General features: G+C 35.5%; 3 protein-coding genes across 3 annotated transcripts in view; 2 read left to right on the plus strand and 1 right to left on the minus strand.

Moving 5' to 3' along the window:
* Nucleotides 1–635: 635 nt before the first annotated feature.
* Nucleotides 636–19,228, minus strand: LOC129427271 (tetraspanin-33). Its single transcript, XM_055183654.2, has 8 exons — nt 19,041–19,228; nt 18,783–18,840; nt 18,461–18,585; nt 15,625–15,699; nt 15,413–15,508; nt 14,862–14,990; nt 11,186–11,347; nt 636–993 (listed from the first exon to the last, which is right to left on the minus strand). Exons 1-8 carry the CDS (start codon nt 19,110–19,112, stop codon nt 883–885), a joined length of 828 nt encoding a protein of 275 aa, XP_055039629.2. The 5' UTR covers nt 19,113–19,228; the 3' UTR covers nt 636–882.
* An 818-nt stretch (nt 19,229–20,046) lies between these two features.
* reep6 (receptor accessory protein 6) lies at nt 20,047–23,541 on the plus strand. Its single transcript, XM_055183662.2, has 7 exons — nt 20,047–20,340; nt 21,282–21,375; nt 21,737–21,875; nt 22,090–22,258; nt 22,654–22,730; nt 23,042–23,064; nt 23,192–23,541. Exons 1-6 carry the CDS (start codon nt 20,214–20,216, stop codon nt 23,060–23,062), a joined length of 627 nt encoding a protein of 208 aa, XP_055039637.1. The 5' UTR covers nt 20,047–20,213; the 3' UTR covers nt 23,063–23,064; nt 23,192–23,541.
* A 136-nt stretch (nt 23,542–23,677) lies between these two features.
* The window catches only part of c14h19orf25 (chromosome 14 C19orf25 homolog), a 4,546-nt gene continuing 2,189 nt past the window's right edge, over nt 23,678–26,034 (plus strand). Inside the window, exon 1 of the mRNA XM_055183671.2 lies at nt 23,678–23,993. Within this exon, the coding sequence (XP_055039646.2) occupies nt 23,852–23,993 (142 nt within the window). The 5' untranslated portion in view covers nt 23,678–23,851. The remainder of the gene's footprint in view (nt 23,994–26,034) is intronic.

Below are 26,034 nucleotides of genomic sequence, written 5' to 3' on the forward strand. Positions count from 1 at the left end.
CCAAAAATATCAAACTGAAGCGATCTTGTGCATGAAACAAGCAAAAAAAATCTGCCAATGGGGCAAGCAAGCCCCTCTTGAATCTTTCTTGAATTAAGTGTTTAAGAAAACTTTTCTAGACATTTCTTGAATTTAGAGTTTTTGCTTACCCCATTGGCAGATTTTTTTTGCTTGTTTTATGCACAAGGTCACTTGGATTTGATATTTTTGGTCTAAACACCAGACGTATTTTCTTGGGTCGTGTTGCTCATCAAGAAAAAGCATCTTATTTCAAGACTTTTTTTCTTGAAAATCATTTTATGCAGTGTGAATATTTAATTTAATTGCTGCTGTTTTTCACTGTTTTCAACAAAAGTTAAATAATACCACAAAAAGGAATACAAATGTTTATGTTGTTTAGTTTCAATGTAAACATTGTGTGTAATTTTATTAATTCTCTTCAATGGTTAATATATTTTATATAAAAACAATTTTAAGTAGCTTTAATTCCATTTCGTTTTTTTTTTACTTTTATTACTAGTTTGTTTATCCCTTTTTTTATTATAGACTCTAGACTACTTTAAATTGAGTAGCTTGTCACTCGAAAATTACAGTCTGTTTTTTTCTGTAAAAAAGAAAACAGTGTGTTTAAAGAAAACGTTGTAAAATATATTTTATTAACATGACAAATACTATTAACAATGGCTTTTCCCAGTACAAAAAATATTGGTAGTTTTATTTTTTTTTCTGTTATTACAGCTTTTGGCTTAGTAACTCTCATAAAAGACGTACATTCACATCTAATTGTTAACATGTTATAACTTGTTATAATGTTATAATGATGTGGCACGATCATTAAATCTCTGTAGGAACAGATGGGTGTATAAAAACAACAAAAAACGGTCAAGACCTTCTCTTGCAGCAAAGGTTTCGGCCTGTGTCGGTTTTCCTCTTCCTCTTTTGAACATTTCCGATTTGACGGAGCAGTACCGCAGCCAATGACATCATACATATCTCGAGGAAAAGAAGAATTCAATGTCAGACTTCAATGCAGTCTTTCATTGGCAGACCCATACAAACTTGATAAAATCACCAAATGGAATGGAATGGAAAATTCTTCACATTTTGTGAAGAATTTCAATTCAGACGAAACTGCACATGTGTAAAAACATCTGGTTGATGAAGCCACATTTATCAGCGCTTAGAAACATAAGCATGTCACTCCCATGTTAGCCAGGAGAGGCAAACAAACAAAGATGACACGCTCGTTGCTTTATAGAGCGATTACAGTGGGAAAAAAACTTTATTAGATTAGAGGGATAGTTCACCCAAAAATGTAAATTATGTCATCATTTTCTCATCATTATGTCTTTTTTTGACACATTTTGATAAATGATGGCAAGCACACCATTGACTTCCATAGAAGAAAAAACAAATATTATGTAAGTATTGTGATAAATGATCATTTTAGCTTTGTGCTTACCATCATTTATAAAAATATCTTAATTTTGTGTTCATCAGAAAAAATACATGATGATGAGAAAATGATGACAGAATTTTCAAATGACCTGAAATTACCAAATGATGATGTATGACAAATGACGAATCACTTTTTACCTAAACCCGACGTGTATAAATATTTAATTTTTTAACCCTAATAAGTCCCTTGGGGTCAATCTTACCCCAAGCCCTTTCTTTAGTTAAAAATTTCAACACAGAAAAGTAGGCCTGGTACTAGAGCACAAATGTAATATAGAAAAGGCACACACACACACACACACACACACACACACAAAGGTATGACTGCCACAGAGAGCATTTTTACAGAATTTTGCAAAAAACAGCCACAGACGCAAAACAAAGATGTAAATTGATAGGCTCTAATGCTCACACACAGACACGCACAAACACACACACACGCATGCGCACAAAAACACACACACAAAGACACAGACACACACATAAATCCACAAACACACATGCACACGTGTGTACACACAGACACATACTTTCAGTCAAATTTTTGTGACATTTTGTAAAAACAGACATTTCAAAATGCATCAAAAACTAAAATAAATTCTACTATTTGAAATAATATTTATTTTTAATGTCCTTTCTAATGTTTATATAAACATAAATTTACTAAATCCATCACTAAAGTTGTGATGTGAGCAATTGGCCATATCCAGTAAAACGAATGGGTCTCTATGGGCATCTGCTAGTCAAAATGATTTATTCTTTTATGTAATTCTTTTATGTTTTTTCTAAACACCAGATGACCAAATTTAACACATAACATCTAGATCAATATCTAAAAAGAATTTAAATCAAATTTAGATCATAATTTATGTGAAATTTTCATAAAAATTTAATATTTTTCAGGCAAGCTAATGGTCTAGTTGAGGAATTGAGTGGTAAACGGGTATAAAAGTACTTCATATCTCCCAAAACACAGCATTAATGTATAGATGGGAAGTAAACAAAAAAAATAATATATTATTTGTATCATTAAAAATGTATATATTTTTTGTAATCACTCTTTTCATTTCTGGGGTCATTTTTACCCCCAAGGAACTCTAACGTATACAGGAAAATAGGGGTTTTATGAGGGTTAAATAAAGACCCGACCCAAGAAAAACTCGAGAAAATTAGACCTGAGTCTGACCTGAACCAGTGGCAATTTTTTTTAAAAACCGAATGTAAATGCGTTCAGTTAGCAGCCCCACATGCAGCAGTCAGACAGAAAGAAACCCCGGTGGCCTCGCAACCAATCTCGCCTCCTGCTCCATTTATTTTACTTTGTTATCTGATGAAGATACCAAAAATTTACATTTAAATTGATTGCCGGATCTGTCTCAACAAATATTAACCTACCGCCAGCCACACGATGTCGCAAGCACTCTTGGCAAACAGAGGAGGGGTTGGAAAAGGACATACGCGAGAGAGTTCGGGTCATCCTGAGTCAAAAACACATTCAATTTAAATTACCCGATGCCGCTAATATTATACCTGACCCGTGTCCGAGGCACACATGAAACTTTTAGACCCGAGCCTGTTTCGGGTTTCAGGTTGGACCTCGGGTTTTCAGATCTAAGTGGACCAATGAAGTTTACATTGTATACATTATATAGTACACATTTTATACAATAACGTTAGCTTAGTGTAGTTTTTGATATGCTTTGTTATTTGTAAGGTATTCCACTTGTTGTTTATTTAGCTTGTTATCAGAAATAAACTACTCTAAAACGACTCTATTGTTATTGATTCTTTGCAGAGTTTACCAGAAGTTATGTTTGTTCCATGAAAGCTGTTTGTTTATGTTTTTACTGCTGAAACCGTCTATACATTGGAGGTGGATATTGTTTGTACATCAGATTAAGATAAGGATTTTTATTTTTCCATCTGTTTCCCCTGAATACTGGGGTTTCCAAACTTTTTCAACCCAACAGGTAATCTCAAGACCCACCATTTATTAAAAATAGAAATATAGGGGAAAACACAAACACATTTGTTTCTTTTCAGCAGTTTTTGAATAAGTTTAATTGAATAATATTAAAATGCCTTATGGTAGGGCTGCACGATTATGGCAAAATCATAACTGTTTTAGACTGTATTTGCATTCAATTGGAAATTATATTTTAGGAAAATATATTTATTGCAAGGCTGCAGAGAACAGTGCACTATTGCAGACTTATAAACTACTGAGGATTTAATTATATTATTTTAATATAGTCAGTCGTGAACTAAAGTGGGCCGGTCTAAGACATGAAACTCCAGGGCAGAAAATGAGCCCCACTCCGGCCCTGGCTTGACCTAAGATAGTTTCTCGAAAAAACTGTGTAGTTGAGACATGTTCATTGTTTTCAGGAATGAAACACTTGGCAGGAAGTTGGAAAATAGCTGCATATGAGAAGCTGTACTTGGAAAGCCCCTGTATTAAAGTATTGTGTGTGTGTATTACTCCAATATGTGACCCTGCCTGCAAAACCCAGCTAAAGTCATTTCAAATGGTCTGGATTCAGTTGAACATTGGAGGGTAAGAACAAATTTATGCGGGAATGGAACTGCTGTGAATTTGGAGATTAAGCATTAGCATTAAAAACACTTAAAAGCAATTATTGGTAAGACGAACCATATGGGTGAAAATACATATCATTTGGTAAACAAGACACAACATGACCTCATTCTCTGCCCCTGTAGTGGCCAGTTTTATCCCTTAAAGGTGCAGTATGTCATTTTTTGAAGGATCTCTTGACAGAAATGCTAAATAATATACAAAACTATATTATCAGGGGTGCATAAAGACCTTTCATAATGAACCGTTACGTGTTTATTGCCTTAGAATGAGATGTTTTATCTACATACACAGAGGGTCCCCTTACATGGAAGCCGCCATTTTGTGCCACCATGTTTCTACAGAAGCCCTTAACAGACAACATTTTTTACTAAGTTGTCTCCGACGATGACATGTTTGTCCGGTGGCAGCTACCGTAGCTTCTCTATGTGTTTTAAAAGCAAAACATGAGCAGTGGACGGAGCCGTTGGTTGCAATTCACAACCTCACCACTAGATGCCGCTAAAATTTACACACTGCACCTTTAAAACTCATCAGCATCAAAAGTATTTCCTGTCACAGTAATTTTTCTTTATGCCTTAAAATAGCTTGAATGTATATCTACACCCTTGCCTACTCAATCGCACAACCTCGGACCATAGATATGAATATGCAAATTAGTCCCTGCCTTCACTCAATCACACCAGCTGAGACCATAGATATATATGTACATAGATGCCGCATTCGGCAGTTCCAGACACCTAGCTGTCGGTTTCACTGAATACATGAGTTGTATGTTTGCAGCACATATTTTCTTCAGTGTTGATTTTAACAGGTTGGGCATTTGCACTGCATTAGGGATGGGACGATTACCGGTTTCACGATTAACCATGATAAAATGTCCTGACGGTTAGTATTATCGTTTAAAATGTAATTATCATTACAACCGTGTTTGATTACCGTGATTTTGAAAACTCGCGGTAAATCCTTTCCAGTCAGAATCAGCTTGACGCACACACGCGTGCAACATTGTTTTTTGCACGAGAAGGCGTGGCGGAAGGCAGTAACAGGTGCACTGTGTTTTAATGCGTTGCTTATGTGTGCATTTGATGTTCTTATTTAAGGTACTGTTCATTAAAACAGGTTCATACATCTCAGGGCTCTATGTTAATGTTCATTTAATGCAGGGGTGGGTGTCCAATACGACCAGTCGATCGCAAATGCAATGCCGGTAGATCGCACATAAGTTAATAACTGTGTATGCTGCTCCACGCCTCCACACCCTTTACTTAAAACAAAGCGCCAAATTGGCATTATGGTCTTAGAAACAAGTCTTTTTGAGTTGCTGCGCATTTCTTCTCAAGTGTTTTTTATCAATCTTATGCCTGCCTGCTGCAGCGGAGTCGTCTAACTTCCGAAATTTGGATGCACATTCTTGTATGTGCGCGCGACCGACCGACCGAACGAGAGAGATAGAGAGAGATGCATCTGATAATGTTGTCATTTTCTAGTTTATTTAATCAAAACCGCATCTCCGCTATTCCGCTATAAGAAGTACTCGGCATGTACTCAAGGATTTTTTTAACTCCTCAAAAAGAATGGAGTAATGGTGACAGCCCTAAATTCAACGTAGAAATAGTCCTCCTAACACACATTTAAAGTGTTATTAAAAAATGTAACAGTGTTTTGTTCAAAAAAAATTTTAGCAGGTAGTTCTTGTCGGCTTTATCATTTTAAAAGTAGATTGCCACACAAAGCTGGACACCCCTGATTTAATGTTTATGCTTAAAAAAGTGCATATAGCTGCTAATTGTATTTGTTGTTTGCTGATTTTCAAAAATAAAACTTGTTAAAATGTTTTCAGTGTGTGTATCAGTTCTTTTTGAACATTTCCATCTCAATTTAAGAAAACCATGATAATACTGATAACCGTGATAACTTTGGTCACTATAATCATGATATGAAATTTGCTAACCGTCCCATCCCTACACTGCATGTTTGAGCGGCATGTGTTTGCGTCACAGAAGTAGAGCTGAAAGAGATGTGCTGTAAATGTTTCAGCGCTGAGTCTATGCGGCATCAATACACAGTATCCACTCATTCAACTGTGACATAGGTCAAGGTGACGTGGTTTTGAGATTGTCTTTGGAAAATTGCAATTTTATGCAGAAGATATGGTGTTGAATGAAAAAATTTGTATACGCTTTGTTTTAGAGTCTGTTAAAGGGATAGTTCACTTTAAAATGAAAATTCTGTCATCATTTACTCATCCTCATGTTGTTCTAAACCTGCATGAATTTCTTTTTTCTACGGTGGCCCTGAAGTGCAAACAACAACAACAAATTACTAAACAACAACAACAAATTAAAAAACACCACAACAAATTAAAAAACACTACAACAAATTAAAAACACAACTACAAATTAAAAAACACTAAAACAAAATAAAAAACAAATACAAAATAAAAAACACAACAGCAAGTTAAAAAAACACTACGGCAAATTAAAAAACACAACTACAAATTAAAAAACACTACAACAAATTAAAAACACAACAGCAAGTTAAAAAAACACTACGGCAAATTAAAAAACACAACTACAAATTAAAAAACACTACAACAAATTAAAAACACAACTACAAGTTAAAAAACACTACAACAAATTAAAAAACACTACAACAAATTAAAAAAACACTACAACAAAATAAAAAACCACAACAAAATAAAAAACACAAAAGCAAGTAAAAAAACACTACAACAAATAAAAAAAAACTACAACAAAATAAAAACAACTACAAAATAAAAAACACCACAACAAATTAAAAAACACAACTACAAATTAAAAAACAAAACAACAAATTAAAAACAAAATTACAAATAAAAAACACAACTATATTAACCTACCGGAAGGGGTAGGTACCAGTGGGCAACATGAGACATCGCTGATTGGACGACACTGCAGTTCGGCTTTTGAACCGGAAGTTATTCTTCCTGTAGCGTGTGGTTGGGAGAGGAGGAAGGACAGCAAAATGTTTTGCCCAAACTGCGGAAAAGAACTGGTTGAGCCGTCCCTGAACTTTTGCAGCGGCTGTGGCAAAAGGCTTAAAGAAATATCTACCATCAGAGACCCCCAACAACCTTCGAGTAAGTTAATAAGAATAGGGTAAAACTTAGGTTGCTTGTGGATGTAACGTTAGCTTACTAATATCGTTAGCGGTTTCCAGACCATACCCTTAGCCGGCCCCAGCAGCTGCTACGTTTGGGTCATCTGTAACATTCATGTTTGAAAAAATACGCTACAGGAAGAATAACTTTCGGTTCAAAAGCCGAACTGCAGTGTCGTCCAATCAGCGATGTCTCACTGGTACCTACCTCTTCCGGTAGGTTAATATAGTTGTGTTTTTAATTTGTTGTTGTGTTTTTTAATTTGTAGTTGTGTTTTTTAATTTGTTGTAGTGTTTTTTATTTTGTAGTTGTTTTTTATTTTGTTGTAGTGTTTTTTATTTTGTTGTAGTGTTTTTTTAACTTGCTGTTGTTTTTTTATTTTGTTATGGCTTTTTATTTTGTTGTAGTGTTTTTTATTTTGTTGTAGTGTTTTTTTAACTTGCTGTTGTGTTTCCTATTTTGTTATGGTTTTTCATTTTTTTCTGTGTTTTTTAATTTGTTGTAGTGTTTTTTAATTTGTAGTTGTGTTTTTTAATTTGCTGTAGTGTTTTTAACTTGCTGTTGTGTTTCTTGTTTTGGATAGTTTTTTTATTTTGTTGTGGTGTTTTTTAATTTGCTGTAGCGGTTTTTAATTTGCTGTAGTGTTTTTTTAAGTTGTTGTTGTTGTTTAATTTGTTGCAGTGTTTTTTAATTTGTTGTGGTGTTTTTTAATTTGCTGTAGTGTTTTCTAATTTGTTGTGGTGTTTTTTAATTTGTTGTAGTGTTTTTTAACTTGTTGTTGTGTTTTTTATTTTGTATTTGTTTTTTAGTAATTTGTTGTTGTGGTTTGCACTTCAGGGCCACCGTATTTTTCTGATGAACACAAAAGAAGATATTTTGATAAATGATGGTAAACACACAGCAGTACAGGTAAGTGACCATAGACCTCCACAGTAGGAATAAAAAAATATGATGGAATTTAATGGGTACCATCACCTGTATGCTCACCACCATTTATAAAAACATTTTCTTAGTCATTTATCACAATACTTCCAAAATATTTTTTCCTACTATGGAAGCCTATGGTCACTTACTGCTGTGTGTTTACCATCATTTCTCACAGGGTTTCTGCAGGTTTCACCAAGTCTAATTTAAGACTTTTTAAGACCTTTTTAAGACCATAATGAATTAAATTTAAGACCTATATCACGACCAGTGTTGGGCAAGTTACTGAAAATTAGTAATTAGTTACAGTTACTAGTTACTTTTTTAAAAAGTAACTGAATTACTCTCCCAGTTACTGTGTATCAAAAGTAATTAGTTACTAGGGAAAGTAACTTTTAAGTTACTTTTATGTCTGCTTTTTTAATGTAAATATGAACAGTACTGAACAGTCAAACACAACATTTTAGACTTATTTATTGTTATCAACAGGTAGTAAGTCCAGTCTAATACTTAAAACGAAATAACTGTAAAAGTCTGTAAACTTTAACTATTTACAACTTATTTTAGTAAAGTTTCTTTGAATATTTTTGTTAGAAATTAATAATATGTAAGCTTACTTTTTTATGTATATCATTTAGACAAATATTCTGTATGTTTACATTGAAAATATATAATGTGTTAAAATTGTGTAGTGTCTCTTTAAGAATTTAAGAGTTGTGTGAAGCTAGCAGCTATTGCGCTCTCTGGAATGCAGTTTTCCACGCATCCGTGATATTTTAGATTTAAGATTATGTTTGTATATGTTTTATGTTTGAATCAAATGAGATACAAGATTAAAGGAAGATATTTAATCAGAAAACGGAGTACGGTGATTGTTTTGTCAGACACGAAGTGAGTGAAACCGAAACCAAAACTGAAACTTGAGCAATTGCGGATTGATCTCTTCCATGAAAGCCGATGTAAACATATCAACATTTCTCAGATGTATTACTTTTGTGGACTACAAATTCAAGTTGATATAGACCGGATGGACTTATGACTGGCGCACAATTTTTAAACAAAGGTATGTCGTCCGGTTTTGATTTTTCATGTTCATTCTGTACGCACTGTCGCTGTCGGAACTGATGAAGTTTAATGATCCATTGCGCCGCCCACCATGGTCCTGCGACGTTAGATCAAAAATGTCTTGTCTGCAAGTGTTAATTCATCACAGATCAGAAATGTCTTGTCTGCAAGTGTTAATTCATCACAAAATAGAGTAACGCGAGTAACGAACTCATTTAAATTTCAGTAATTGTAACTGCGTTACTTGATTTTAAAAAGTACTTCGTTACTTGCTCGTTACTGCTAAAAGTAGTGGAATTACAGTAACGCGTTACTTTGTAACGCGTTAGTCCCATCACTGATCACGACAATGAAGTCCAATTTTATAGTCCAGTGTGAATGCATCCATGTGTCTTTTAGAACCTTTTATCTTTAACAAAAAACTTTTTTTTCTAGGGGTGTGACAAGACACTTGCTCCACAAGATGAAACGAGATTGGTTCACAAGAATAAGATCAGACAAGTTTTTACACTTTGCTGATATTACAAGTTTTTCACCTAAAAAGTCATACGAAGTTTTAAGAAATCCCCAATGATAAAATATATGAAGAAAAATAGCATTTTAATTAACTAAAATCACATAATTTTAAAATGTTTTAACCAATCTAGGGGTTTCACTAACAATTATTTTGGTAAGGATGATGATCAAGTAATCTGATATTTTTTGGTAATAAAAATAGAGCTAAATGGGCCAAAGCATTTAAGATGACAATAGTGATGAGACAATAATAATTGGTTCAAATAATGTATAATGTGCATAAAATAAACACATGGTTTTATGTAACAACAATGTTAGGTGTGGTTACCCAGATTAAACCTGGACAAGGTCTTATTTATATTAGGACATTTAAGGAGTTTTTTTTTAAAAATATAACTGACAAAATACATTACTGGTGTGCATCTTGAGACAAAACATTGGCAGTGAAATATTTTATGGCAAAAATAGAAATAATTAAATTGATGAGACCAGGAGTAAGGGAAAGTGTGTAGTAGATCCACCCTCCAGAGCAGAGGGGGCGCTAATGCACCTATAAGCTAGATGCCAACCGCCATTAAAAGAAAAAAAGAAGACCAGCTTTGTTCGTTTTTGGACTTGGCAGTGGAGCCAAACGTTTATCGGATGTCTGATGGAGCAGAAGCCGTGGTGCTTAAAACTGCTGATGCAGATGTTTAACATGCTGTGATGCTCTTTAGGGCTACTGCTGTAGGCACAACAGAACGGAGAAATGCCGGATGTTTTTAACAGGTTTCTGCAGCGGCTTTATGTTTCTTACATTGCATGTGTGACACTAAAGCTTTGATGCCCATTGTTCTGAGTTTTAAAACTTTCTTGCAAAATAAACAACGGACCCCGTACGCTAACTTGTCTTTACCACGGAGCAAAATCAGGGTTAAGTAACCAGTTTTCATTAAATGTGCACTTCCCCATAGCTAAAACTCACACTTTTCTCCATTTGCTTATACCCGGGTCCACGCACTTTAGCGAACTTGTGCTTTAGTAGATTCCACCTATTCAGTTTTTTCTGACACATGAGACGAACATGTATAAAACAGTTACAATCTTCTTGGCGGTGTTGGTTGGACAACATTTTAAGACCTTTGATACCCGGATTTAAGACATTTTAATGCTTATTAAGGCCTTTTTTTCATACTACGGAATTTAAGATGTTTTAAGACTTTTTAAGGATCCGCGGACACCCTGTTCTCAAAATATGTTCTTTTGTGTTCATCAGAGAAAATTTTTTTTTCAACAGCATGAGGATGAGTAAATGATGACAGAATTTTCATTTTAAAGTGAACTATCCCTTTAAAATCACCATATAGACATATTATATAATATATACACAATAATGAAAATTTGATTTTCACCACAGGGGGACTTTAAGAAATGAGTACATTAGTTCAGATACAAAAATAATAACTGAAGGAAATTGAATGATAAACTGAGCAAGGTGATCTGACCTCGAGGAAAAGGAGGACGAGGGTCATCCCTCCCACCAACAGAAGGTTTTGTTTTCCCCACCCTATGATCTTATCCAGACAGCCAATGGTGTGGATGATTCGACTGGCCGGATTTTGTTTCATCTTTTGGGTCCCATAACCGCACATGGTGTTAAACACAGTCTGAAAATAGAACAAAAAAATTGTCAAACACAACCTTATATAGCCCATAAAGTTTGAAGAGCCCCTATTTACCGTTCCATGATTTTACATGTCTTTTGGTGTGTATGTGTGTTAGTACATGTTAACAATCTGTAAAGTTACAATCCCAGAATCTAGGATGACAGTTTACTTCCGCAGTCCGACAATGTGGACTCGATGCCCGCTTCTGACCCACAGTCTGTAAGTAATCTATGTTTTTATTAGGGCCGGGACTTTAACACGTTAATTAAGATTAATTAATTACACAAAAAATAACGCGTTAAACACTTTTAACGCATTTTAATCGCACTTATTTTTGCACCGCGGAACATTTCTCATTGGATGAGTTTCGGCGGATCGATTATACTGGAGCACCAACTAGCGTTCATGACTTCAGACAACAACAAACCACAGTGAACATGAACGAAAAAGCTGATGAGATCGCTTTGGTTGGTCCCGTGGATGGGAATTTTTTTTTATTAAAAACGAACGGATGGAAGCGTCGATAAGAGCATGGTTGTGTGTAAGCTATGCAACAAGGAATTCACATATCACCGCAGCACATCGAGCCTCAAGTATCATCTCAATGCAAAACATATAGCAGCTAGTGTGGACGTTAGCCCGACTCAGAGTACAACGACTTGGTTGAACAAAAATAAACAATATTTTGTTGCTTAAGCTTATGTATTCAGTCATTATTCATGGTATACTAAAAATCCATGTGAAAAAATAACTTCTCAATGTTCTCAGGTCAAATATTTATATGTGATTAAAATGTGATTAATTTCGATTAATTAATTACAAAGCCTCTAATTAATTAGATTAATTTTTTTAATCGAGTCCCGCACCTAGTTTTTATATTTAAAGAATTCACTACTATTGATTCGAATGCAATTTTGAGCAGTGCAAAGTAGCGTTTGTTGTTTGTCATTTCTACGATCACAAATGCAGACATGGTTTTATGTTTTTGTATTCTTACTTACCAATCTGTTACGTTCTGCTCAAGCCACGCTGGCAAATTTGATCAATCATTGATAATGTCGTAAATATGATATTATTTCCCGTTGGGAGCTGATCTTCCAAATATATAGGCGTTACATTTGCGTCACTCGCTTGAGGTATTTTCGCCCAATCACAACGTACTGGATAGCTGACCAATCGGAGCAAACCACTCTTTCTCAGATTGATGAGCTTTCAGAAATGTTTCCTGGCTGTCACGATTAAGAAATTTGGCTGACGGTTATTGTTTAATAAATTCTGATGTTTATGACGATTAATTGTCTGTTTTATTTTTTTTTTTACATTTAATTCTCATAATTTTTTTTGACTGTTTTTCACACAAATATACAGTTGAAAGAAAAAGTATGTGAACCCTTTGGGCTTACTTGGATTTCTTCATAAATTGGTCATAAAATGTGTTCTGATGTTCATCTCAAGTCACAACAATAGAGAAACACAGTCTGCTTAAACTAATACCGCAGAAGCATTACACGTTTTCATGTTTTTATTGAACACAACATGTAAACATTCATAGTGCAGGGTGGAAAAAGTATGCGAACTTTTGGGTTTAATAACTGGTTGACCCTCCTTTGGCAGCAATAACCTCAAACAAACGTTTCCTATAGTTGCAGATCAGAACTGCACAACAGTCAGGAGAAATTTTGGACCATTCCTCTTTACAAAAGTGTTTAAGTTCAGCAATATTCTTGGGATGTCTGGTGTGAATCGCTCTCTTGAGGTCATGCCACAGCATCACAATGGGGTTGAGGTCAGGACTCTGACTGGGCCACTCCAGAAGGCGTATTTTCTTCTGTTGAAGCCATTCTGTTGTTGATTTACTTCTATGCTTTGGGTCGTTGTCCTGTTGCATCGCCCATCCTCTGTTAAGCTTCAGTTGGCGGACAGATGGTCTTAAGTTTTCCTGCAAAATGTCTTAATAAACTTTGGAATTCATTTTTCCATCGATGACAGTAATCCGTCCAGGGCCTGAGGCAGCAAAGCAGCCCCAAACCATGATGCCCCCTCCACCATATTTCACATTTGGGATGAGGTTTTGATGTTGGTGTGCTGTGCCTTTTGTTCTCCACACATAGCGTTGTGTGTTCTTTCCAAACAACTCAATTTTGGTTTCATCTGTCCACAGAATGTTTTGCCAGTAGTGCTGTGGAACATCCAGGTGCTCCTTTGCAAACTTCAAACGTGCTGCAATGTTTTTTTGGACAGCAGTGGCTTCCTCTGTGATGTCCTCCTATTAAGTCCATTTTTGTTTAATGTTTTCCTTATTGTAGATTTGTCAACAAAAATGTTAGCATGTGCCAGAGATTTCTGTACGTCTTTAGCTGACACTCAAGGATTCTTCTTCACCTCATTGAGCATTCTGCGCTGTGCTCTTGCAGTCATCTTTACAGGACGACCACGCCTAGGGAGTGTAGCAACAGTGCTGAACTTTCTCCATTTGTAGACAATCTGTGTTACCGTGGACACATGGACATCAAGGCTTTTAGATATACTTTTGTAGCCCTTTCCTGCTTTATGTAAGTCAACAATTCTTGATCGTAGGTCTTCTGAGAGCTCTTTTGTGCGAGGCATGGTTCACATCAGACAATGCTTCTTCAGAACAGCAAACTCAAAACTGGTGTGTGTTTTTTATTGGACAGAGCAGCTTTAATCAACACATCCAATCTCATCACATTGATTGGACCAGGTTGGCTGACTCCTGGCTCCAATTAGCTCTTGGAGAAGTCATTAGCCTAGGGTTTCACATACTTTTTCCACCCTGCACTATGAATGTTTACATGTTGTGTTCAATAAAAACATGAAAACGTATAATGTTTGTGCGGTGTTGGTTTGGGCGGACTGTGTTTCTCTGTTGTTGTGACTTAGATGAAGGTCAGAACACATTTTATGATCAATTTATGAAGAAATCCAAGTAAGCCCAAAGGGTTCACATACTTTTTCTTTCAACTGTATATTTCAAAACTGAAATTCTTCATAAGAAATAAACACAACACATGTCTGAAAAATAACTGAAAATAAAAATGCAATCAAAATAAACTGACTATACCAGAAGAGGCATTAAATCCTACTAAGGTCATACTAGTACACATGTATTTAATGGCTTTGCAATGTATTAATCACATTGCACTGTCAGTTAAGGAGCGGCATCTAATACGATCTCGTTTATACAGGCGCTGCAGCTCCCCCTTGTGTTTTTAGAGAGATGTGCAATCATTGCGGTGATCTGAAATCATCACGATGAGGTCAAACAATCGCGATGAGACGATTATTTAGTCATTGTCACAGCCCTAGTAGAAATGGATGGGCGGGCCAGAGAAGACCAACAATAATGTGTGGTATGTGGAAAATAATTTATTTTTTTAACCATTAACACATTGTATTATACCAAATACACAAAATAATGTTTGTATCTTAAGTGGTTCGGGCTGATTAAATTATAATACAGTGTATAAAGCTTATTCCTAACATTTAATCTCACCTCATTTTTGAGCCGTTTACAGCAGGAGAAGGGAACACCACCGGCCTCCAGACTGGGGTTATGGTCAGAAAGGTTGAAATATATATTTTTAGACCAGTCAGAATAGGAATTCACCCCACAGCACTGGAACTTTAAAAGAAAGACTATTTGTTAGATTTTTGTACCTGTGGCCACTTTACTGTATTGTTTTTTTTTTTTAAGTTATGTTTTTGGGCCGTTTTTTGCCTTTATTAGATACATAGTATGTTAGGAGAGGACAGAAAAGTATAGGGTGGAGAGAGGGGTACGGGATCGGCAAAGGACCTCGAGCCGGGATTCGAACTCGGGTCGCCGAAAGTGCGTCTGCACCATATGTCGGAGCACTTGCCCACTACATCATCGGCTCCGACCTGTATTGTTTTTTATGTTTAAAAGACATCAAATGTTAATTTAAAGATCGAAATTGGAATTTTAAAGGAATTTCCATTCTAAACCGTTTGCAAGCATGATGCATCGTAATCACAGACGGGACATAACAATAAGATAATACAAATATCTAAATATTATGTTACCTTTTTCTGTACAAAATCAATAACATTTTCTAAGTCCTGGTCATCTCGATAGCGCACAATCGCCTTTATCATCAGTCGCTCTGTTCTTTCTTGTACCTATAAACAAATAAGAGTCATTAAAAATGAGAGCTAATAACTTTTGCATTTTAAGTTTAAAATATTTATAAAATGCCGTAACCTCTGCATTAATCCAAACATAAGTAAATCTGTACCTTGTCAGTGAACATCAGGCACAACACAGCAGCAGTTATTTGCATCAGAAGAATGATAAGTAATATTCCTATAAACTGAAAAGATAGGATTTCTTTAGAAATATGTAAAAAATGCTGAAATGTCACTAAAATCACTTCTGTGGAAGTTCTTAATCTATTGCTATCAAGCGTGCCGCACAAGCCCTGAAAAGTTAAGCCGAAACGTCTCGATCACCCCCCAGTGACTGGTCCCGGTATAGGTCATAAACCCCGCCTCCCCATGTTATTCAATGGGACTTGAGACCAACTAAACAATTTAATTACACTTCAATTATCTTTTTTTTTCCGAAGCTGGTTTCTGTCGTTTACTGTAGTTTTTATCACGCTCATGTAAATTCAAGTGTTTGTTTTTAAAATAAGTTTGTTTTTAGTTAGTTATTTAATTATATAAAAACGGTGGTTTCACGTCATGACTTACAGCTGTAATATGCTTTTTTACAGTCTATGATTGCTATCTATTGAAATTAAGCATAATATGTCAATTTAACACCTGATAATCATTAAAAAATTTAAAATAAAACCTTTTCATTGTAATACGATACGAGTGGTAAAGACTTCATTCAGACTTTGGACTTTAAATGCGATTTTTTTTTCAATATTTTGATTTTTTTGCACTCTCAAGTTCCAGATTTTCAAATAGGTGTATCAAAGCCAAATATTGTCCTATCCTAAATAAATCAATGGATTTATTTAATAAATCAATGGAAATCAATGGATTTATTTAGCGTTCTGGTGATCTTAATTTTAAGTTGACCCTTATGACTGGATTTGTAGTCCAGGGTCACATTTGTGCTTTTTGAAACTTCAAAATGTTAACCACCATCACAAAGCAAGGAAGAGCCAGAACTGTATTCAATTTTACTCTGATTTACTTGTATTCACTTAAAGGGATACTTTGTTTTTTTGGAAAATATCCTAATTTTCCAGCTCCTCTAGAGTTAACTCTTTCCCCGCTATTGACGAGAAAACTCATCAATTAAGAGAAAACTCTTCCCTGCCAATGACGAGAATTTCTGGCTTTCCGCAATACCGCTATTAATACCGCTATTATCCGCAACTTATACAACCCGGAAGTAACACCTCACGTGACAGAGAAAGAACCCTGTGTATGTTTTAAAGATCGCTCTGCATCTGATCTCTATCAAAAGTCCTTCACAAACATTTAATTTTCTCAGGTTTTTGCTCAAAATTGGGTGTTTTTGAAGAAACATACTCATATTTGATAGGTGATAAGAGAGAACTAATGAAGGTAGGATGAAACGTTTTTGTTTTGTTTGTTTGTTTGAAAGCAGAGAATCTGTTCTTTCATTTGATATATTGTTTGTTTATATATTTAAAGAAGAACATTTTTTTGAAGGGCATTACACTTTTGTGAAAATCATGAAAAATGCTGGCGCTGGCTGGCAACTTTTTTTAAACGCTGGCGGGGAAAGAGCATTTGATTCTTATTAATGATATTATGCAGCAGCCGAAAATAGTCCCCTTAGTATCTTTCAGTAGCACAGGACTATTTTCAGGCATTACGTAATATCATTGCGCCTGCTGCAGCCATGTTACGGCAGCAAAGTCATTGATAATTACACCAGAATGAGAGTATAGTTCCTTGCCATATCTGCCTGGAAAATCACAACTTATAATTTAAGAGTCAAGTTTTAAATAGGAAAAATATTGAAACTTTTTGGTTATTTTTTTTAGGCGCAATGCTAATGGTCTAATCAGAATCATGGTGCATCCCTAAAAACTCATGACATAAAACAATCTCAAACTTAGAATTTGAATTAAACAAAACATTCATTTTTCCATGGTTTGATAAAATTTCATAAAACTAGGTCCCCGCAAGTTGACTTAAAGGTGCAGTGTGTAACTTTTATAACAATCTCTTGACAGAAATGCAATATAAAATACATAACTATATTATCAGTGGTGTATAAAGACCTTTTATAATGAACTGTTATGTTTTTATAACCTTAGAATGAGAGCTTTTTATCTACATACACAGAGGGTCCCCGTACATGGAAGTCGCCATTTTGTTTCTACAGAAGCCCTTAACGGACAAACTTTTTTTACTAAGCTGTCTCCAACGATGACATGTGCTGCGTCCGAAACCGCCTACTACATGCTATATAGTACGCGAAAAGCAGTAGGCGAGGCGAGTAGTATGTCCGAATACATAGTATTCGAAAAACAGTATGCGAAAAGTACCCGGATGAGCTACTACTTCCGGTTAGATTTTGCAGTGTGCATACGATGGACACTTCACTATCCCATGATGCCCCGGACGAGGAATTATCCAACGAAGAAGAAGAGGCACGCGGCTGTTTTCGCGCTGAAATGACATGACGTGATGACGATGTATATCACGTGATGTAGCAACATGGCGGATGTAGTACGTCCGAATCTCATTCATACCATAGATATGTATAAAGGCTAGATGGCTCGTCCGCGCTGCTGGCCAATGGAGTGCAACGTCCGCATTTTGGCGGCCATCTTACGACAGGGCGCTCGCTCACTCGTAGCATTGAGTTTTAATGATGCAGGTACTTTTAAATGACCATAACTTGCTTAGTTTTTTACCGATTTTCAAACGGTTTGGTTTGTTATAAACGTCAAAGATGTACCTATGACACTGCATACCTATACTAAAAATAAAAAATAAATTCATGAAACATGTTAAAGCATCCAGAATTATAGCCACGTTAATAACGTTCGTAATTTACGAGAGAATTTTCATATGTGGGCAAATATTTCCTTTAAAAACCAGTTTAACCTTTCAGCTTGTATGAAATTGAAAACTCACAATGTTCAGCAGCACAGAGATGTTGCGCAGCGCTCCGAAACAGCCAAATAAAGTGATGGTGAACATGAGACAGCCCACAATGATCAACAACAGCGCCGGATCTGTGAACAGTGTGTCCACCACATCTGCCAACAATGTGTTATGTAACTGTTAGCCTATTACAGATCTGAAACTCATACTTAATAAATTTACTGTAAAAACATAAGCTAAAGTTTCTTGACATTTTCTTGACTGTTTATAAGTGTTAGCAAGTTAATATAATAAATATGAATAAACACATACATATTTACATATTAATAATACATATATTACTGATGAATACCTGACTCCTTGGCAACTTTCGCGTAGACTCCAACAGCAATAAGAACAGCACTGAAAACCTTAACATAAAAATTATCTGTCTAAAATATGTGTTATACAAATAATTGAAAAATGACAAATGAAATCACTTCAAATTCCGAATTCACGGGGAGGGGTAATCAAACAACCTGAACACAACAATAAAACAAAGTATAACCTGTTTAACCAGCAGTACCACCACCACCACGAATTATGCTTCATCAGGATACAAACATCTTACCCAGAAGATGTAGCAGCACACGAATAACGTGTACTTTACGACTCTGTATGATTTCTTCCTTCTGTTTTTCATTTTATCTCCGTGTCATGAAAACCGAATGTGGACTTTATGTGGTTTTGTAATCCCCGTACGAGTAACTGCTTGCCTGCTGTAATCCACACATACCTAAGTATGTGTGACTTGACTTCACATTCACAAGAGTTGAGCTTTTTCAGGACCAGAGTCGCCACGTGACATTTGGCACAACGCCTGATCAACAGCGACCTCTAGCGTTTACGCAGTTTATTACAATACTCGCTTTAATTTTCAGCCATATTTCAGTTTTGTAAACTGATAAAAAATTTAAATTGAGAAAAAATTGATAGTTCATATACTTGATTCTGATTGGTTGAGCGTTAATTAATCTTCAAACTCCAGACCTTACATCTGATGAACATTGTTTGATGGAAGAATAACATTTTATCAATAGTAATAAACTATTTGTTGGTGTGTGTTTATGTTTTTGACTATCTTCGCCCTTTAGCTGTGGTTCTAGTTGTTCTAGATTTATTGTAAACCACGTATATTATTTACTAAAGTAAACTGTGGTAAAATCGCTAGATACTAATATTTTTATCCTTACTATCCCAATTGAAGTAAACTATGAAATACTCTTTATCAATTTACTCAGATTTCATACTACAGTTTAATTATTACATATTATTCTACAATTGACTACAGTTTACTAGTAGATACTAACGCATGATAGAGTATTTTTCATGTGGGGGGTTCATACGGCTATAATCCGTTATAATTATGTGTCAGAATAGGCTTGTTCGACTTGATGCGGCGCCGCAGGAACAGACCTGCCGGTGACATCAAAGTACCGCGAGAGCGATTCGAAAAATCACACGGAGCAGAGCTGACAAATTGTTCTCGCGGTACTGTGATGTCATCTCATGTCGATTTTTGCGGCGCTGCGTGAAGTTGAACATAAGCCTGTTGATGTGCACTGACTGGTGTCGCCTCGATAACAGGAGTCTTGAAGCTTCCCCCTGTCGGTTCGACTGTAAGCGGATTTTGTCTGCTCAGTCACCCGAACTATTTAACTGAATGAGGACACATCACCATAAATGTCTACAATTATACAGCTGCGTTTAACTGCATAACTTCTAGCCTACACTTTGAGTTACGATGACAAGTTTATTTAAAAAGATAAAGGATCGCGTGGAAGCTTTTTTAAACGAGAAGAATTTCGTCACCGACTGTCTCAATTACATCGAAGAGAAAACCGGTATCAAAAAAAGATACCTGGCGATCGGTAAGACCTTATTTTATCAAGGCCAGACTCTTATTTTATAATTTTCATAAAACAATTAACAATTATGATTTATGGGAGGGAATCAAGAGACCTAGATGACAGAAAAACAGTAACTTAATCCTGGAGGTAACAGGTGTTGCATTATGCTATTGTTGCTTATTTTTCTTCAGATTGTAACTCTTGAAATTATACTTTTTGCACATTACTATAATAATCCTGCAACGTGAGTCGTGACAGATCTGATGATTTTGGGTACTAATATTTTATGTATTATTTGAATTAGTATGACGTCAAAGAAACAATAATTATATATATAAAAAAAAGTTTCAGAACTTCATTCGGGACGCTATATCAAATAAATAAATAAATAATAAATTAAAAATATAAATAATATAAATATAAATTATTATATATATTTATAATAAATAACTAATTGTAACTTCTTAAGTGTAGACCATTAAAAGATTGCTATGCAATAATAATGCATAAAGCAACATTCTGCCCCACACACACACGCACACGCACGCGCACACGCACGCACGCACACACACCTCGCAAATGTCCCCACGAGGTCAAAATTAACTGGTATTCTTATCTTTGTGGGGACATTTGGTCCCCACAACGTGATAATTACCAGGTACACACACACACACACACACACACACACACACATAGAGTAATGTAACTTATTCCTAAACATCAGTTATATTTATACTGTAAAATAAAAATCCAAAGCCTTGCGTGTCAAGAGGTACCAGATGGTGATGATAGGTAATGAGTTGTTGGATTATGAAAAAAGCATCTGTCTATTGGCTGTCATTTGTGAAAGAAATCATACAATACTTTATTAAAGTTTTGTTCTTGATAAAAAACAAAACACTTGAAATTCGTTTAAAAATGATTGTTTTAAGAGCAGATTTTTATTATTTTTCTCCCCACAGGTGCTGCAGGTGTGACTGGAGCATATTTATTATTTGGATATGGCGCCTCTCTTCTCTGTAATCTGATTGGTTTTGTTTATCCGGCATATTATTCGTAAGTCAGAAGTATTTTTTATCTCTACAATGATAGTTTGATATGGTTTGTGTCTGAGTTAGCTGTGTTAAATTGTTTTAAAGAAATAGTTCACATATAATTTACACCACTTAATGTGATTCTGAACCAGTTTAACTTTTTTTCTATTAATTATACAAGAGAAACCCTGACAAAGCTTTTTGTGAGAAACAGAAATTTAAGCTATCAAGATTGACATCTTGACAATTATGGTCAACATTCACTTTTATGGCATGACAAAAGCAGCATGAACATTCAGTTTACATGTCACCATACAGGCTTTGATAAACACGAGGATGAGTAAATATCACAAATGAATAGTTTATTTGTTTAAATACTTTAGAATCAAAGCCATAGAAAGTCCTGATAAAGAGGATGACACACAGTGGTTGACGTATTGGGTCATCTATGGCTTCTTCAGTGTGGGAGAATTCTTCTCAGACATCTTTCTACACTGGTTTCCTTTTTACTACATATGTAAGGTATGTAAAACAATGCTATATGCTTTCTTCCAGAAAACATGTATATAAATATAAATCAGTTAATTAAGAGGAGCTGTATTTTACTGAGGGCACAAGACTTCTTCCTTCCTTTGTTGTGCCACGTCTTTAGCCGTTTAATTTAAGGCAGTTCTGCTTACACCAGATAATACTTACATTTCTCTGACTTGACCCCTTCTTGTTTCCTGGGCTTTAGTGTCTGTTTTTACTGTGGTGCATGGCTCCGGTATCTTGGAATGGTTCTCAGATTCTGTACAGGCGTGTGGTGCGGCCATTTTTCCTGAAGCATGAAGCTGCAGTGGATGGAATGGTCAGCAATATAGGCGGGAAGGCCATGACAGCTGCTGAGAACGCCACCAGAGAGGGTATGACGACCAGTATGCATTTCCAGATTTGTCACAAAGAGAATATAAATTCAAAGATGCCACATGGGGGTTAAAACAACTTAAAATTTTTATTTATTGAAAGGCATTCAGTAGATTTTGAAACTGACATAAGAGCGTGATAAAGTGACATATATTAGCCTCCCCAGTTCAGTATTGGTCTACTATGAACAATTAAAAGTGCAATAACTGTCAAACATCTACAGCAGTTTTCATATCTCTAACATCTTCACCATTTTGCTCATCATAATGCTCGTGCCAGTCGTAGCCTAGTAGTTAGAGAGTCAGGTTTGTACCCCGAGGTGTCAGGAATTGCCTGGTTTTCTGTATTTTTTTATATTTTTAATTTCTGTTCTGTTTATGATTGTCTCTTGCAGTTCTTCAGACTCTAGTAAGAAACCGAACTATTGGTCCAGCCCAGTCCGAACCCAAAGGACTGCCCAGTTCAACTCCTGTATGTCATCATATTGCTAATTTACTCACATTGAACAACATTCTTACTATTTTTTTGCATTTGTCTCATAATATCTCAAACAGTGTTGCATTTTTTCCGTTTCTTCGTTTGCTTCACATATATGTCACACACACACACACACACACACACACACATATATATATATATAATAAACCTGTTTGTGTTTTTTGTTTTTTTGTTTCATGACTGTAGGCAGTTTCATGACTTGTTTGCTTCACATATATGTCACACACACATATATAATAAACCTGTTTGTGTTTTTTGTTTGTTTGTTTGTTTCATGACTGTAGGCAGATCCCAGTGTTGATTAAAGGTAAGCTTTCGCACTGGTTTTGGGATTTTGTTTATGGGGAAGTTATGGGTATGGCGTAACTGGTTAAGCTGTTTATTTTAATTAATAAATTAAGTGATGTATTTATTTATTTACATTTATTTTACAGATAGAACAATTACAGGAAAATACAATTGGTCAACTGCAAGGCAACCAAGACAAGCTGCATGCTCAAGCAGGACTTCAAATAGGACATAATACAAAACAGCAAGATATATACATCATGCATCATGTATTCTGTGTAGAAGAGATTTATGTTGTATGTATTGCATCTTTTAGATCTATTTATATAGTAATTATAATACATTCTAATAAAAAGGTCTCCCAACTTTCAATAAACGTATTTTGTAAAAATAAAAGTTTTTCTTCTTAAAGTCTTATGGCCTATTGTCTGTATTTAAACTTAAAATAATGAATGATGTAATGTGGCACACTGGCACTATAAAGAATTTACACACATTGCCATTGTACTGATTATTTTGCATCGTTATTTAAAAAAAGCAGTTTACAGTTTTTATAAATGCAGTGTTACTCCACGTCGCAAGATGGCGACTGTCATCATAAAGATAGTGGTATGACGTCACTCTTTGACGTGTCAAGTCACTGTGGGCTTCCACAGTAAACAGTGCGTGCAGAGTTTACATGTGAGTTATATTCAGTCATTTACAAATAGAGATTATTTTACAGCGTACAGTTTCTCATCAAACTGGCTACTGGTGCTTTATAAAGCGCATATGTGTGACTTTAAACGGGAGCCTCTTGAAACAAAATGAATTTTGGTTCTAAAAGTAAGAAGCGGATGATTCTTCCGAGCCGACCCGATCTTCCGACAGTAGAGCAGCTCATCGAGGATGTGAACCGAGCTTATCCCAACGATCCTGTATTCACTGTTGTACACGATTCTGCAGAAGGTACCAGACGATAACACATACAATGTCTTAATGTAGTTTTGAGACATCAATTGTATAGGTGACAGCAGCACCAGATCACCTGGAAACAGAAGACATTTAACTTCAGTGTCTTTCTTAAAGTGACACCATGTAATTTTTCAACCTTCATAATAAATTTTCAAGACCCTTGTGATAGTACATCGACTTTAAATATGTTGAATGACATGTCTACCATAGCCTGACAGGGTCTGTATCACTTTTACTCGTATTTTAAAACTTAGGGTTTCTGGTAGTAACCAGAGCACAAAAAAACTACAAAATTCGACTGCTTTACGGCATACGTCACTTCCTCCACACAATTTGTTTTTAACGTGAACTTTGCTGGAGGCTACTTAAGGAGTGTAGAGAGCAACTTCTATTATGTGACTGTGGCACAGTCTTTAGTGTCACGGACCTATGACACGGGCGACCCGGGTTCAATTCCCCTTTAAGGCAATTTTTAATATAAACTGTTGATTCATACATAAATGCGATGTTCTTTATAAATTACGGCGATTATATTGCATATAGTTCCCTGTATTCAGATGCTGTGTTCACGTATTTACCTTTCTTTTACTGTGTCTATGATATTTACATTACAATCAAGGATGCTAAAGAACTCAAACTTGCTCACAGTGTAAAACCAAACCCTATTCATTCACCAATCAGATCCGAGCGTTTCTCTCTTCTCTCTTCCTCATTTGCTGCGTTCCGCTGTCACTCGCGTGACGTATTACAAAGCGGCAGACCTAAACGCATCGGTTTACTTGGATTTGGAGCGATTTTCACACAAAAAAGAGGAATAACGAGCGCCATTGCGGAAAATCCTGGTGGCGAGGGAGAAAGAGACGATGCAACAATATTTGTTTGGAAAAAGGCAAGGAAATACTTCTGGTCGTTTCTCAATTGGAAGGCTGCAGCCTCCGGAGGTCAAATATGCAGGCTGCATACGTCATCAAGCCTGGGCTATTAAGGTAAACTGAGCATTACATTCGCAAGTCATAAGCATACTGCAACAATTTACGATTAACTAAGTATAATAGTCAACTTTGTAATTGTTAATATTGAAAATAAGACAGTCTTGATGACGTATACAGCTTAGAAATACCACATCCGGAGGCTGCAACCTTCAGATTGAGAAATGGCTTCTGCCACGACGAGTTCCTCATCAGAAAGTTGTAACATGACTGCGTTTCTCCCTGTTGTCTCAAAATGTTGATCGTTTAGCGTTTTAAATGTTTCGTTTTTAGTTTAGTTTTAAGGTTGGCCAGTTCCTTTCCTTTGCGACAGTGCTGCGGCGCTTGTGGGCTCTAGGGGCGCTAGAAGTGAAAAATACGTGTCTAGCACCCCCTAGTGGCCAAAAAGTTTCATGGTGTCCCTTTAAGTAGCATTGGTCCTGGTGCTGGTGGTGACTGTTCTAGAACTATTGCTAATTCAGTGGTGTAACTTTATATATTGAATATTGTACGGCGTGATTCGAGAAAGAAGTCTAATTTCGAATCGCTATCGCGGTACTTTGACGTCATCATCCTGTCAGTTCTTGTGACGCCTCATGTTTTTTTCCCTATTATTTATTTATTTATTTATTTAAAATATATATATAGAAGAAAAGCCATAGGTCAAACAAAAACGCCAAGGTTCAGGGACTGATACATATTATATCACAAAGGAATTTTAAGACAGAAAGAAAAATAAATAAATAAAACCTTCCCACAAAACATCACATGATAATTAATAATAATAATAAAGGGAGTAAAATAAATTTAATTATACAAAAACTCCAAAAAATGAGATCTAATATAATACTAAACATGTTCTTAAAAGTAAGAAACATTTGGGGTAATTTTCATAAATTTACATTTGTGGATAAAATATTTTGCAAACAAAATGATTAAGTTGCAAAGAAAAAAATATTCTCATATTGCTTTGCAAAAATGAAAAACCCAAACAAAATATTTTTAAAATAAAGCTCAAAGTCTTTGTCTATATACGGGTCATTCTATAAAAAAGGTGTAAATGCTTG

The sequence above is a fragment of the Misgurnus anguillicaudatus genome, chromosome 14, assembly GCF_027580225.2.
Source record: "Misgurnus anguillicaudatus chromosome 14, ASM2758022v2, whole genome shotgun sequence".
Taxonomy (NCBI): Eukaryota; Metazoa; Chordata; class Actinopteri; order Cypriniformes; family Cobitidae; genus Misgurnus; species Misgurnus anguillicaudatus.

Excerpts from the sequence above, each read along its gene's own strand:
- LOC129427271 (XM_055183654.2), bottom strand. The coding sequence starts at position 19,112 with ATGAAAAACAGAAGGAAGAAATCATACAGAGTCGTAAAGTACACGTTA. Across the intron at positions 14,991-15,412 it reads TTGATTTTGTACAGAAAAAG|TTCCAGTGCTGTGGGGTGAA; the intron begins GTAACATAATAT and ends TTTCTTTTAAAG. Across the intron at positions 994-11,185 it reads TCGTCCTCCTTTTCCTCGAG|ATATGTATGATGTCATTGGC; the intron begins GTCAGATCACCT and ends CTTTTCCTCGAG.
- reep6 (XM_055183662.2), top strand. The coding sequence starts at position 20,214 with ATGACAAGTTTATTTAAAAAGATAAAGGATCGCGTGGAAGCTTTTTTA. Across the intron at positions 21,876-22,089 it reads CTTTTTACTACATATGTAAG|TGTCTGTTTTTACTGTGGTG; the intron begins GTATGTAAAACA and ends CCTGGGCTTTAG. Across the intron at positions 22,731-23,041 it reads GACTGCCCAGTTCAACTCCT|GCAGATCCCAGTGTTGATTA; the intron begins GTATGTCATCAT and ends TCATGACTGTAG.